The sequence below is a fragment of the Pelodiscus sinensis genome, chromosome 2, assembly GCF_052426305.1.
Source record: "Pelodiscus sinensis isolate ZL-2025 chromosome 2, ASM5242630v1, whole genome shotgun sequence".
Taxonomy (NCBI): domain Eukaryota; kingdom Metazoa; phylum Chordata; order Testudines; family Trionychidae; genus Pelodiscus; species Pelodiscus sinensis.
In genome coordinates this window covers 40,033,429-40,049,301 of record NC_143053.1, presented here as the reverse complement: position 1 = coordinate 40,049,301, position 15,873 = coordinate 40,033,429, and the positions used below count along the sequence as shown (strand labels likewise).

The 15,873-nt window shown below is 44.8% G+C and overlaps 1 protein-coding gene across 2 annotated transcripts in view; it reads left to right on the top strand.

The window, feature by feature from the left end:
- The window catches only part of MTDH (metadherin), a 59,750-nt gene that overhangs the window by 29,408 nt on the left and 14,469 nt on the right, over positions 1-15,873 (top strand). For both annotated transcript variants that reach the window (XM_075920336.2, XM_075920335.2), the window contains 3 exons: positions 2,968-3,219; positions 4,985-5,071; positions 10,057-10,155. In XM_075920336.2, the coding sequence (XP_075776451.2) occupies positions 2,968-3,219; positions 4,985-5,071; positions 10,057-10,155 (438 nt within the window). The remainder of the gene's footprint in view (positions 1-2,967; positions 3,220-4,984; positions 5,072-10,056; positions 10,156-15,873) is intronic.

The following is a 15,873-nucleotide window of genomic DNA, read 5'->3' as shown; positions in this document are numbered from 1 at the left end:
CTCTTCATTTGTGGGTGAACAATCATTGTTCAGTTATTTCTCAATAACTGTACACTGGCTATACAGACACTTTACCCTTAGTTACTGTAATACTATAACATTATAAGCTATAATTTTTACACTGTTTATACTTGATAGAAAAATTATACTCAATAAATCACAAACATTTGTGTCTTGGAACAACATTTGTGGGCTGACCAGACTAGCCTTAGTCCACTTTCTCAAGTTAATGAGTTGGCAATTTGCCTAACAAATAAATAAATTAAATTAAATTAAAGGTTAGTCCCAGCATGATTGCTTTGAGTTAGACATGCAGGTCCTGATTCTCAGGAAATCTGATCTGCAGTTTGGGGACAAATAGGTCATTTGGTACCTAAATACCACAGTAGTGAACATGTATATTTTGCACATGGAGATACCTGTTGGTACATGGAATTACTATAATTTTAACCAAACTCTCTCAAAGTTGGGCTCAAACTATAAATACATGAGAGTGTTGAAGCTTATATTGTTAGTCTTACTAGTAAAAGAAGTTGATCCAAGAACATTTGGGAAATCAAGTCCAGCATTGTCAAATCCAGATGGTAACTATATAAGCCAGTGTAGCTGTGATCAGATATAGACCATGTAGTCTTTCAAATCAGCATTATTTTGAATTATAAGAAATAACATCCATTAGAAAGTGGGGATGTGAAAGGTTAACCAGTGGGCGCCCACAGAAAAATCATTTGGGGCAACACAAGTGAGAAACAATCCCCCCCCCCCCCCCCCCGCTCCTCTCCTCCAAAAAAAGCCCACACCTCAAATCCTCATTCACGTTTCCCCCAACTGAGAAGGAAAGACACACTGCCCACATTCCACTCATACACCAGAGCATTGTGGGGCCCAGGTTAATAGATAGATTGTGTGCTCCAGCTCTGCAGGCTCCCCAATGCAGGGGGGGAGCCCTGAGCCTCGAGGGCTGGATCCAGGCAAGCTGGGGGCTGCAACTGGCCCCTGGATCTGTTTCCCATCCCTGGGCTATGGTCAAGAGCCACCTACCCCCTGTGTTTACCTGATTAAACGTATTTTAACATCCCTAGTTGCTGTGCAGCAGTGCTTGAGAAGAAGATATATGTGGGATGAGGAGATTCTTTTATTCAGGTTCTTTTACTACTAGCATTACTGTCCACCTTACTAGCACTTACAGCTTTCCAAGCAGACTGTGGTCATCTTCAGGATTAGGTATCAGAGGGGTAGCCGTGTTAGTCTGAATCTGCAAAAGCGACGAGGAGTCCTGTGGCACCTTATAGACTAACTGAAGTGTAGGAGCATAAGCTTTCGAGGGCAAAGACCCACTTCGTCAGATGCATGCATGCATCTGACGAAGTTGGTCTTTGCCCACGAAAGCTTATGCTCCTACACTTCAGTTAGTCTATAAGGTGCCACAGGACTCCTCGTCGCTTTTTCAGGATTAGGGTATCCTAAAAAGCTGTGGATGTTTTTATGCTTTTTAGGGTAGAAAACAAAAAGGTAGAACATGGAATATTTGTCTCTACATTTTCAGATTTGATAAGCCCAGTGCTTATTTGCCCTTCTTGATTTGGAAAGCTCCTGATTATTTCACTAGCCTTTCTCGATAAAGTGGAAACCTTCCTTCATCCCATCCTAGTTTAGAACTGCCTGAAGAGGTTTCTCATAGCTCTCTCAATTGCTGCTCCTCTGGTGGGAGGGGCAAGGGAGATGACATGTTGTCTTCATCAGATACAGAGCTCTTGATAAGCCTAGAGGTCCCCTTTTTAATGCAGGAATGAGAAGTAACAGTGGACAGGAAGTAGTAGCCTTTTAAAGGAGAGAAGGAGGACAGGAAGTGAGGTACAGTCTTCTGGTGTTGCTTCCTAAATTCTTCTCGCTATTAATATTCTAGCAATAAGAACCAGGGGGCCAAGAGAGATTGAACATCTGCTCCTCTTCTATGCCACATGTAAAGAAGCTGCCATCATGTCTCATTTTGGCTCCCTTCTACTAGGTCCCTCCTGGCATCTGCAGAAGTTCCTATCATCAGTACTCCCTCTTCTCACTAATGGCATTCCTCTTTCAGTGTTCTTTTGATCCCAAACAATGTTGCAGCATTGTTAAAAAATGTTGCTTTTTCTGCTATCAGTAGTTGATCCAGAATATAGGGGTTTTTTTTGGATATTTCTGCTCTTCTGGTTTTATTCTTATGAGCATTCAAGAGTATTCAAGTACTCAAGAATTGGGCTGGTTCATGGACTTGCAACTAAGCTTGCTAGATTCCAAACTCTTAATATCTAGGACTCTCATTTATTTTGCACACTTTCATTGTAAAGTGTCATGTTTGCTTATGTAAATATCACAATACTGCCACATTCGTATTGGAGTTCTACACGTGAGCCTCTAAAAAGCGCTGCGCACTGCTGTCTCTTGTTCCCCAAAAGCTGACTGAAAGAACAATATTGACAGACGATATTGAACAGTATTTGGAGGGAGCAGTGTTTTGACACCCCCGCTAGGAAGAAAGTGAAGCAAAAGAAAGGTGTGTAGCAAAAAAGGATATAATAGAGGCCCTCTAGCCATGAAGAGGTGAGGGAAAGAAGGGCAAAAAATAGAACCTGTTCTCTAACATAGCAGGAAGGAGGCAGAGTGTTAAAACATTTCAGTATCTTCGCAGGAATGAAATATACAGGTAGAAGTGAGGAGGACAGATGTAGAAGTGTTGACATTTGAAACGTGAGTGGTACTTTAGACTTTTCAGCCTTAAGTTGACCTCTTTTAGAGACTAGGAGATTTATTGTTTCAATTCATGGTTTGTGTTAAAATTGTTCTGCAACTGCATATGATTCTGGTATATAAAATATAGTTACTGAGTGAAATTAAATAATGAAATTGATTGGTTTATATTCAAGTAATATTTTAACTCTCTATCCAGTCACTGTTTTTTAACATGTATTTATTTATTTTTTAAAGTTTCTTCAGGATTGAATGAAAGTCCTACTGTAAATGGAGGAAATTGGAATGAGAAATCTGTAAAAATCTCCTCAGAGATCAGCGTAGGGGAGGAGAAATGGGCATCTGTTCCATCAGCTACAGCAGGGAAGAGGAAAACTGAGACATCTGCTTGGGGTCAGGACACTGGAGATGCTAGTGGAAATGGAAAAGATTGGGGTGTTTCCATTGTGAGCAGATCCTGGGGTGAGCGCACTTTGTTCCCTGGTATCGGTAAGTATTGTTTCAGGCGAGCATTCTTGAACCTTTTACTATCATAGAGTTTGAAGAGACGTCAGGAGGTCATAGAGTCTAACCCTCTGCTCAAAGCAGGACCAATCCCAACAAAATCATACCAGTCAGGGTTTTGTCAAACCAGAACTTAAAATCATCTAGAGATGGAGATTCCACCACCTCCGTAGGTAACCTGTTCCAGTGCTCCATCACCCTGCTAGTGAAATAGGTTTTTTTTTTTCCTAATATCCAATGCAGACCTCCCCCACTGTAAATTGACAACCATTGCTCCTTGTTCTGTCATCACTGAGAATAGCACCTCTCCATCCTCTTTGGAACCCCCTTTTAGGAGGTTGAAGATTGCTATCAATCCCCTCTCACTCATCTCTTCTGTGGACTAAATAAGTCCAAATCCCTCAGCTTCACCTTATAAGTCATGTGCTTCAGCCCCCTAATCATTTTTGTTGCTCACCGCTGGACTCTCTCCGATGTGTTCATATCCTTTCCATAATGGGGTGCCCAGAATTGGACAGAATACTGCCCGATTTTCACCTATCACCTTGCACTGGAACCTACATAAGGTATTGTTAAACAGTTACAGCCCACACTTGATGAGGACTACATCTTGCCCCTCTCTCTTTTCTGCTGTTCAGAAACATTCGCCCGCCCTCCTCATCTTACTAAGCTCATAATCAGAATCCATACAGACTAGTACCTGCCTACTCAAAGCAGTACCAGACTGTCATAACAGATGCAAGACCCACAGTTATATTTCCACTGTTATGATTATGAACACCTTCCACTACATCATGTTTCAAGAGCAATGGGCCCTACCCTGTCATATGGCATACCTCATCCAGTGCACTAAATGCCCCAATAACTCTTAAGGATGAAATCAAAGAATCAGTTGTGTCTCAAATGTACTCCTGCAGAAAACTAAGACAAATGCCTTGTCACTGTAGACACTTTTCACAAAATTATTACTTCATAACTGACCTTTTAATCTTTGTCCTCAAAGGAAACCTACAGACTTACATTGGTATAGCTATGTCTTCCACAGATGGATCAGTGATGTAGTTATACTGACCTAACCCTCACTGAAGAGAGCACGACTAGTGCATCATTTTAAGTGTATATCTGCCCTTCAGAAGACAAACGTAGAGCCTCAAATTCACAACTTTGCTAGACATTAAAAACATAACCCAATCTCTTTATTGATACTGTTTCAACAGTCTGTACCCCACTAACCCTCTCCCCTATTGTTCTATGATTGCAGAAGTGTGAACAGGCCATTTCATCCTGGATTGTCCCCTTAAATCAGTGTAACTACCTCACTCTGGGATATGAAAAATCTACACCCTTGATCAATGCTGTTATATTGGCTCAACCCCTGGTCTCTCAGAGGTGGATTAAGTATGCTGATGGGAGAAGCTATGCAATTGCAGTCTTTTAAACATACTTGCTCTGAGAACCTTTCCCAGGCCTGAAGAAGAGTGTAGGATAGCTTGAAAGCTTCTCTTTCAACAATAGTAGCTAGTTCAATTAAAAATCATTACCTCATTCGCTTGGTCATCTTTTATAGTACCCAGTAAGCAAGAGTAAACTTAAAGCCACAGGCAATATCTCAGTAGGATGGGACTTTGTCTTGCAGTTGAAATTACTTCTGATTCTTTAACAGTATTCTTGTAGCTTTAGACAACTGATTTTTAGATGCCTTCATCATGGCAAAATAAAGTATAAATGTATGCCAAACTATTGATTTCAGCTCCCTGGAATGTGGATGGAAGGATCAAGACCTCTGAACAAAACTCTGCTTCTTTCGCTTCCTTAGGACTGAATCCTGCAATTTCTGGTATGTTAAACTTTTCAAAGCTTTTTCAACAAGTGGCAGAAGAGTATGTGATTATGCTTAAATTTGATTTTTTTTTTTTTTTTGCAATAATCATTATGCAGAAATGGTTATAGCTTGCGGCGCTCAAGATCCAGGACTTGCCTTCAATTAAAAGGCTGCATCAGTATGACTACAGCTGCATTGCTATAGTGCTTCAGTGAAGATGTTAGGTATGCCAGTGAGCATAGGTAATCCACCTCCTGATAGGCAATAGCTATGTCAATGAGAGAACCTTCCCAATGAGATAATACTGTTTACACTGGGATTTAGATCAGTACAACTGTGTTGGTCATGGAGTGTAGACTTTTGTCATTGCTGAGCAACAGTTACACTGAGGTGAATTGCTAGTATAGAGTAAGCTCAACTTGTAGAAAAAGAATTTGACACATTGGAGGTGGTTTAACAGTGTTATGCAGTTAGATTTAAGACCTCATTCTCCAAAATGATAAATAAAACTCCAGAAGCATGACCGAATATGAGTGTGTCACTTTGGTGTCTTTTCAAAATCCTTCTTTTTCTGCTCATCATTCATCAGAAGCAATCTGTGTTTAGGGACATTTGGCCATTGCTGCAGATTTAAATTTCACTTTGCAGGAAAGGCTTTTTTAAACTTCAGACTTCTAATGAAGGAGCTTAAACACAATCCCCTAAAGATCCCATATATGTAGGATTGTAAATCCCTATGTCTTTGCTCCTTAGCTCTTAAGGTATTTTTTACCTAGAAAGGTACAGTAATGAAGCATTTCAAGCTAGACCTTGTAATAACTCTTGTATGCTACCTCTGCCATGTAAATGCTGCTGAGTAAACACTGCATTGCCTCCTAGACCACTGTCAGTAAAGAAGCAGCAGCATGTTAGAGACTGCGTTTTTGTTTCATTCCATCTCTGACTTGCTTTGCATATTTATTTATCTATTCCTCCAATCAGTTTGGCATATTTACCTATTTTTTTTGTGAAGCAGTTGCATTGAGTGCTGCTGTGTAATGCTTATCAAGTGTTTTCTTTTTTCCAGTGCTTCTGCCTTTACTGTGGCATTCCCCCCCCCCCTATTCCACTCTTTGACCTTCCATTATCCAGCTTTTCATATTAACTGGTCCAGAAGTTGATGATCTCTAATGTGTTCAATAAGGATGCTAAATATCGACTGACTAATCCAATTTTGCATCGACTATTTTATTAGTCAGTAGGTGCCTCCACCTTTGATGTGTAGCAACAACCCTAGGGCTGTTGCTACACTTCAAAGGGGACTCCCCCACTAACTGTAGATTCCCTGAGGTGCTGCCGCTTTGAAATACTGTGTGCAGCCTAGGGAAACCCTAGCTGGCCTCCGTCTTCAAACAGCACTTCCACTTTGAAGTACCCACTTCCCTGTAGAGCAGGTTTTCCCAAACTTTTTGACATGGGGACCAGTAAATCCACTCACAAGCTTTTGGGGGACTGGTAACGTTCATTTGCGTATTTGTATATTCATTAAGCAAATGATGAATATTCAAATAAGTTGTTTCCGGTCCTCCCAAAGCCCCCAGTGCCAACTTTAGCAAAGCTTTTGATATGGTCACCCATAATATTCTTGCCAGCAAGTTTAAGGGAATATGGACTGGATAAATGGACTGTAAGATGGATAGAAAGCTCGCTAGACCAGGGTTTCCCAAACTTTTTACTTTAGTTGGAACCCGTTTTTTTCAGTACTGTTTTTTGCAGCCCAAAAATATAAATGCATATAAAGAAAAGAATTAAAAATGAATAAATGTTCAGTGTTTCACCCGGCTGCATGCTCTGCTCGGCTCAGCCTGGGCCAGGGCTTCGGGGACCGGGAGCAGGGGCACTCCAGGAGGCGGGAGCAGGAGCAGATTGGTAATAGGGTATCTGGCTAGGAGGGAGGGTACAAGGAGGGGAAGGGTTGCCAGGTGTCCAGTTTTGTACCAGTCAGTCCGGTATTTGAGGGTTCTGTCCAGGAAACAAATTGAGAAAATACCGGACATATAAAATGTTCAGTATTTTCTAATTAGGTAAATTTTATTATAAATTAGGCGCGTCAGTCAGTAGCTGCAAACTGCCTGGCTGGTAGATGTGCTCATGCCGCATGAGTGTGTCTACCAGCTAGGCAGTTCGCAAGTACTCGAGAGAAGGTATGGGGGAGGGGCAAAATGGAATCCCCAGGGCTGGACTCACTTGTGTGCCCGGGTCTGTATGTGTCCAGGTCAGTCCCGCTTCCGGCCAGCTGATTCACTCCCCCCATTCCCTCCCCATGCTTCCCACTGATTTCCCCCACCCTCCGGCCAGCCCCGCTCCCCCAACCCCCTCCCAGCTTGCTGATTCTCCCCTGCATCTCTTCCCAATCTCCCCTGGCCAGCCCTGCTTCTGGTGGCTAGTTCGGGCCCCTCCCTCCCCCCCACCCCCCATCTCCCTCTCCCCACTGGCTGATTTTTTTCCCCCCGCTTCTCCTCCTGATCTCCCCTGGCCAGCCCCACTGCCCCCGTCCAGCCCTGATTCCGGAGGCTGGTTCTCCCATCCTCCTCCTCCCTCCTGCTCCCAATCTCCCCTGGACAACCACCCCCCTGTCCAGCCCTGCTTCCGCTGGTTGCGCCCTCCCCTCCCGCCCCAATCTCCACTGTACAGCCCCGCTGCCCCCAACCCTGCTTCCCAGCAGCCAGTTCCCCCCACACACACATACACACACCTCCTCCCAACCCGCCCCCCTCTAGGCAGCCATGCTGAGGCCCGGTATTTTTTTCCTGTGGCCTGATACTGGGCCCATAGTTTGGGAAACGCTGCTGTAGAGGAGATCATAAATTCTCCAAGGTCCATGCCAATCTCTCATGGAGAGAAATTCATTTCTCACCCAAAAATCTGGGAGTCAGTTTGATTGTGTTAACAAGATGTACCAGTCAGGCATCTACCACCTCAAAGCTGATCTTCCCAGTCTGGTGTCCCTTCCCCTGTTCTGGCCAATCTTTGCTTTAGAAGAAGATGAGAAAAGAACAGAGAAGAATAAATCCAGTCAGTTGTGCATCAGGAAAAAAATCCTTCCCAACTCTTGCAGATAAATGACTGAAGCCCTGAAGTATGAGATTTGATAGACCTGCAAAGATTGTGAATATATTTAAGAGCAGTTCAGGCAATCCTTTTCTCCCCATAGACCAGGAAGGAAGGGGATGAATAAGAGGATTCATAGATTTCTCAGACCTTTCAGGATACTGACATCTACTGTGCCTTCTGGGTGCTGGAAAACTCTGCCAGCACTCTTTCAAAACTCCACCAGTTTAGGTTTATCCTGAGAGTATTGCCTCTTGCACAATCAAGAAAACTGACTTGAAGGAAAGCATTTGTACTCAACAGGGTATACATATTGCAGCCAGCAACAATGCTTGCTCTCACCATGTCCTGCTACACTGCACAAGGTGGTGAAACCTTTAAACCTTAAAGTAGTAAAGAGCAACATGTGAGAATTTTATTACAGTAAAACTCCAATGGTCCGGCATCTGATGGTCTGGCACTCCTGATGGTCCGGCACCATCAGGAACCCGGAAGTGCTCCGGGCAGCCGGACCATTGGAGCTTCTCTGCCCCCAGCTTCCCCGATTCAGCCACTGCTAAAACTGACCAGCGGCTGAACTGGAGAAGCCGGGGGCAGAACAGCTGGAGTGCTGCCAGGTAGGTCCCGTAGCGCTGCCCCTTGGGGCTGCGGGATCAACCCGGCAGCACCCCAGCTGTCCCCGATTCAGCCGCTGCTGAAATTCGCCAGCAGCTGACTCCAGGAAGCCCGAGGCAGAGTTGCTCTGCCCCAGCTTCCTGGAATCAGCCGCTGATCAGTTTCAGCAGCAGCTGACTTGGGTACACCTGGGGCAAAGAAGCTGGGGTGCTGCCAGGTTGGTCCAGTAGCGCCGAGGAGCGGCGCTGCGGGACCAACCTGGCAGCACCCTGTCCCCAGCTGCTCTGCTGCAGACATCCCCGATTCAGCAGCTGCTGAAACTGACCAGCAGCGGCTGAACCAGGGACTCCTGGGGCAGAGCCGGACTATTGGGAGGGGGGGCTATGAGGGGGTCTGGGGTAGCATCCCCCCACCCCACCCCAGACCCCTCATAGCCCCCCCTTCTGATAGTCCGGCATATCTGATAATCAGGCACCCCCCGGGTCCTAAAGGTGCCGGATTATCAGAAGTTTACTGTAGATATATTCAGGAAAGCACAATTACAGGCAAGTAATTTTACCCTTTTTCATAAGAATCTGATTGTTGCACCTTCCAGTATACAAAGAAACTATTGTAAACAAGGTTCAATAGAATATTGTGTAGTCAGTGTTTCTTTCCCCATGGCCTTTGATTCCTTAACTTGGTTTTTGTTCTAATATTTCTATCCTTTTTTCACTGGGCTCTCAACTCCCTTCTCTTCCCTCTGAATAGGCCTCATTTTGGATTCACTCTATGCAGTTTATCACTGACTGAAATGTGTACAGTCTCCAGTGATCTTCCCTTCTCATAGCTTGAAGAAAAATGGAAATTTGATACTGTAGTCCATTATGTTTTTGCCTAACTAGACTAGCAGACTAGACTAGCAGACTAGTCTGCTTCATGCAGACTTTCTCTCTCCTCCTGAATGTAAAATTTCAAATTGCAAGAAATATCATAGTGAATCTGAGTCTTGAGATCCTGATAGTTGCTCTTGCTAAGAGTGTAAGTGCAGCACAAGTGTACTCTGTTACTGCAGGTTTCTCCTGATTTGAAATATGCACAGGAGGAAGGGAGAGAATTCTTGCTCACTCAGAATTCTCTAATTTGGAGGTGGGGGGCTGGATTCTCCCCCTTTTTTTTTCTTACCTTACCTTGTTAGTGTGGGTGGTGGGTGGAGGAGGGGAGGGTTCTTAAGAGAATTCAGCAGTGCAGATCCAAGTTTATAAGCTAACAAATTCCTAAGTTTTCATGAGTTTATTCCTTCTGGTCTCTTTCAGGATCCAGCAATGAGCCAGTTACTCAGCCTGGTACTTCTGATTTTCAGTGGGATTTAAGCCGCAGTCAGGCCCATGTTGATGATGAATGGTCTGGGTTAAGTATGTTCCTCTAAATTTCTCTTGATTTAATTTTTTTTCTGCTTTTTCAGCTGCATAGTCTGAACATTTACCTTAACTGGTTTCTGGTTGTATATTATGTTGCTTTGCTTTATATCTGTTTCATTTCTGTAATATAAAATGTCAATTTAAGACCGATACCAGGAAATTTAGTTACAACTAAATTGCATAGTTTTAAGAATTATGTAAATATAAAGTAGTCCTCAAATAGTTTGGGGGGGGAGGTAGCCATGTTATTCTGTAACTTTAAAAAAAGAGTAGTCCTGTAGCATCTTAGAGACTGTACAGGATTACTTGTTTTTATACACTTCCAATAGTTATTTTTAAGCTAAAACACGTGGTTAAGGAAATTTACCTCTTTCAAATACGAAAAGACTCTATCCAGTTCTCTGGTTTTTGCTAGATATAGTCTTGATAGGTAATTGAATCACATAATGATCTGTACTGGCTTAATATGGTGATACAGCTAGCTATAGGATCGATCCAACAGAGTGGGTTCATATTCCAGCATAAGAGAACGTAACAGGGCTCTGAGCTCATTTTACCTGTTATTCATAGCACACTATAAGCTTTGAGTATAGGAAGGCATTTGATTTCAGTCTGTTTTTTGTGAACGATCTTATAGTAAAAGCACACAGTTATCAACTATATAAATGTCCCTCCCAGAGTATCCCTGAAATAACTGGAAAAACTAGTACAATGGTCTCCAACCTTTTAACACTCAAAATCACTTTTTAAATGTCAGGGCAAGCCAAGGTCTATCCCATCCCTTCTCCAAAACTCCACCCCTTCCTTGAGGCCCCATCCTCTCTGTTCCCCTTCTCCTCTCCATCACTTGCTGTCCCCAGCTCTTACTCACTCTCACTGGGTTGAGACAGGAGATGTGGGCTCTGGGGTGGGAATGAGGGATTTGGATGTGGGAAGGAGTGAGAGGTGCAAGCTCTGGGAGGGAATTTGGGTGCAGGAAGAGGTGGAGAAGGGGATGCTGATTCAGGGAGGGGACTCCAGGCTGAGCAGTGTTGAGATCAGGTGCAGGATTGGGGTGCTGAGTAAGCTGCAGACTTGTGGATGTGGGGTGCAAGAGTAGAGTTTGGATTGGAGTGTGAGCGGGGCTCAGGACAGGGGGGTTCCGAGTATGATGGGCTCACAACAGATTTGCAGTGTGCCATGGTGCAGGGGTGTTGTGGCAGAACGCTGGGAATGTGGGGGTGCAGAAATTTGGGGATGTGAGGGACTCAGGGCAGAGGGTTCCGGTGTATGATGGGCTCAGGGTTGGTGTCTGAGAGAGGTGCAGGAGTGTTATAATGCTGCGGCCAGATGGGGGCTTTTTGGCCAGGTTTCATTTTTAAATAAAATATGTCCAACACAAAACATTTCAGCATTGTCTTTACTTATGGGAGGGGAAAGGAACCCTGTTTTGGGTCAGAAGTCACTGATCCACAGAAAAATCAGTTGGGAACCATGCAAGTGAAATGCAAAAAAAGACCCCTCCAAAATCCTCCAAGCCTCACTGATGTGACCCCCAACTGAGACACCTCAGTCCCCTGGTGCTCTAGCCACATGTGGGGGGAGGGTAGGTAGAACTGAAGTTCAAGGCCTCAAGCCAGATTAACTCTTCTGGGGTTCCAGGTTTAGTGGAACTTGTGTGCCCCTCTTCATTCTGAGGTGGGGCCAAAAAGGAGGGATCCAGTGTGCGGGACAGGGCTGCCAGTGAGTGGGATAGGGATAGGGGTGTAGAATCTGGGTGGAAATTAGGGTACAGGAGCAAGCTGTGGGTAGGTGTCTGGCCAGAAGGGAGGGGGCAGGAGCAGGGTGCTGGTGGGTGTCTGGCCAAGAAGCAGGAGCCGTGTGTTTGTGGGTGTCTGGCCAGGAGGTAGGGTCGGGGTGCAGGACAGGGATTTGGCCAGGGTGCATTGCCAGGATGCCACTGGAGCTCTTGTCCATTTCAGAGGAGGAATATGGAACTCCACATGCAGCCTGGGACCAGTGGGAAGTCCCGCTGACTCCAGACTGCACACAGGTAACTGCTTTGAAGTATATGAGAGTCCCCAGTGGAGGCTCTTGTGCATTTCAAAGCCATAGAGCCCGGAGTCAGTGGGGGACTCCCCAGAGGCCAACTGACCCCGGGTTCCGGGGGAATGCCGTGCGGAACCTGGAATCATCTGGGGAGTCCTCAGCTGATCCTGGGCTCCATGGCTGCCCCTTTGAAATGCGGAGGCAGCGTTTCAAAAGGGCAGCTGCCACACAGCTGATCCCCGTCTCAACTGTGCGGCACTGCCATGGCTTTTCCCCGGAACCCAGAGTCAGCTGGGGACTCTCCAGCTAATCCAAGGCTCTGCACAGCCTTTCCCCAGACCCCGGGCTCCACGCTTCAGCGTTTTAAAAGGGCAGTGCTGCACAGTGACCTGCGGATCAGCTGTCCAGCGGCTGCCCCTTTGAAATGGTGCCTTTGGGTTTCAAAGTGGCAGTGCTGCACAGCTGAGCCCCAGCTCAACTGTGCGGTGCTGCTGCTTTGAACTATCCCTTCCCCCCCCTTTGTTGCCTCTATCTGATAGAGGCAACAAGGGGGGGTGGAATTGACTAGTCAACAGACTATCCGATAAGCAAACGCTTATCAGGCATTAACTAGCGACTAGTCCTTAACATCCTTAGTGCGCAGCCGGGGACTTCCTTTCCCCTGCTGCCAGCCTTCTTTCCTTCCTGCAGCGGGGTTGGGAAGGGGGGAGTCGCAGGCTGTGCGCCAGAGCCAGCATCTCAGGAAATGCGCAGGCTGCTCCTCCCCTCCCCCAAACAACCATCACGCTTCCTGAAAAGTTGGATCTGGCACGCAGCTGGGGACGTCTTTCCCTGTGCTTCCTGTCTTCCCCATCCCCCCACACAGGAAGAGTGTTCCTGTAGCCTGGGACTTCCTCTCTCTCCCCCTCTTCCCCCCCCTCCCTCCCGCCACTGGCACAGGAAGGAAGGAAGTCTCCAGCTGTGCACCAAACCCAGCTTTTCAGGAAAAGCACCAGCTGTTTGGGGGAGGGGAGCGGTGGGGATGCTTCCTGAGATGCTGGCTCTGGCACAGAGCTGTGGGACTTCTCCCCCTATGCCACAGGAATCCGGCGCTACCTCCATTTTCTCAGCAGGTAGTGCCAGTGCGGGCTGCTTCATGGGAGTGGTGGGTAAGTGGCGGGGCTGGAACACCTCACAATAGACTGGTCATGCCCCCAAAATTGACCAGTCAATCGTGATCGACAGGTTGGTGACCACGGAACTAGTATATAAAGATCAATTTTATCCTTAATTATTGAATTTGTCTTATAAATTTGAAAGATGATTATACTTGTGGTTCCTTAACACAGATCAGTCTTTCCAAATGTGAAGGGTATAAAATATTAATATAATTGAATATTTAAATCTGTCTGAACTATTAATTTATGAAGAAAGCTTACTGTCTAGCTTCCGATTTTTTTCACATTAAGCTGCTTAATACTCATGGATGTTTATTTTCATGGTCCTATTTATGAGCAGATAGCTCTCCATAGAATCTATTGCTTATCCATTGGCAGACTAGTCTAGGAAACAATACCTATTACAATGTTACTGCCTAGTAAATCTTATCCTGTCAGCTATACTACTATATTATTTATGAAACAACTAGAGAATTTATTCAGAGGTTCTCAGATCCTTAACTGAAACAATTTTTGTTTATTTAAATCATTGTTCTGAGGTGGAGCTGGGGATGAGGGATTCAGTATGCAGGCTGCCCTGAGCAAAGAGGTCAACCCCAGCCCTCTGTCACTGCAGCAGCTTATGGCCAGGTGAGAAGCACCTATCCATAGCTGCAGCAGTGAGTGGAAGGATGTATGTCCCTCAGCTGGGGGATGGACAGACACGTGGACAGATGGACGCAGAAATATATAGTAGATTACTGTCCCTTATTCCATCCCTGCAATGGGGTTATAGCTGTCCCAGTCTCCATCTCCGGCTCCTTATAAAGTATAACTGTCCCTGCTATCAGACCCTTCTTTTTCCATTTTATGAGAAACTGTCTTATTCCAAGTACATTCCATTGTCCTGGCACCAACCAGACTCTTGCTTCCTTTTAAGTTACAAGAGGAAATTGCATACTAAATTTGGTGGTCCTACCTCTTAATGGTTGAGGAGGAATTCTTGAACAGACTGACTCATGAATAGACGGACATGTAGATATACAGTAGATTACTAAATTGCTTGTAGAAAGATAGTATCTTGAAGAGAAGCAAGGAAGTAACATATGGAGAACAGTGTTGATTCTTTATGACCAATTTGACACTAAACTAGTCTAGCACTCAATCTTTTGTCATCCAGTTTAATACAAACTTGCTTTTATAGCTCAACCACTGATATGTATCACTTATCTGTAAGTGTCAATCACTTATCTGTATTATAAAGGACATAGTTAGCCAAATCCTGAGTCTGTTGCTCTTCTGGGAATATTTATGTTTAAAGAGTTTAATAGTGTCACAGTCATGGATATTAAGTTACCGAAGTACAAAAGCGTGAGAATTAGAAAATACATAAAGCCTACATGTTTGTGTACATTATCCCATTTCAGGGTGTCTACAAATAAAATAATTACTCAGATGTGGTGGTAGCTCCAGTATCAGATTGAACAGTAGGAAGGAATGATAACTTTGGGACCAAGTGAGAAGCCAGTATTTTAGAAAGGATTTTAGATGTTAATCTAAAATTGAACCATATCAGTCTAACAGGTTTCAGAAACAAATTAGATACATTCATGGAGGGGAGGGTCCATCAATGCTTATTAGCCAGAATGGGTAGGAATGGTATCCCTAGCCTCTGTTTGTCAGAGGCTGGGAATGGGTGACAGGTGGAATCACTTGATGATTACCTTCTGGGGGTACCTTGCATTGGCCACTGTTGGCAGACAGGCTACTGGGCTAGATGGACCTTTGGTCTGACCCAGTATGTCCATGCTTATGTTTTCTTACTAACTTTCCCCAAGGTGGAAGAGAATTCAGTTTTGGCAGAATTTTAAGTGATTAGAGCAATCAGTGCATGGACAAAAAGGGTGCAAATATGAGTATTCTAAATTCAAACTATTCATCATTGGCGAACAGGTTGATTTGTTTTTTCTTGTTCTCCCTTTACCTCTGATTTTTTTTTTTTAGCCTCTCATTTATGGCACCTGGCATCAGCTGTTAACTTTGAAACCAATTTGCTGTCACTGTGCAAGACAGTATGTACACCTGTCTTCATAATTCTCTCTAAATCACAGGTGGGCAATAAGTAGCTTTCAATCTGGATGCAGTTTGCCAGGGTTAGCCCCTGGCAGGCCACCAGATGCTTTATTTACCTGCACGTCTGCAGATACGGCTGCTGGGTTGGGTGCAGTTTGCCATCCCTGGCCAATGGAAGTTGCGGGAAGTGTTAGGCTGGCCCTTGCTGCTTCCTGCAGCTCCCATTGGCCAGGAATGGTGACTGACAATCAATGGGAGCTGTGAGTAGCTGTACTGTTGATGCACAAGTAAAGTGTCTGGTAGCGCACCAGAAGCTAACTTTGGCAAACTGCATCCAGCCTGCAGACTGCTTATTGCCCACCCCTGCTTTAATCAGTACTTCTATTCTGTGAAATATGACTTATTAAATGTCACATTTATCACTGACAACATATTTGCAGCATCTTCAGGAAATAAAAAACATAGTGGGAAAATG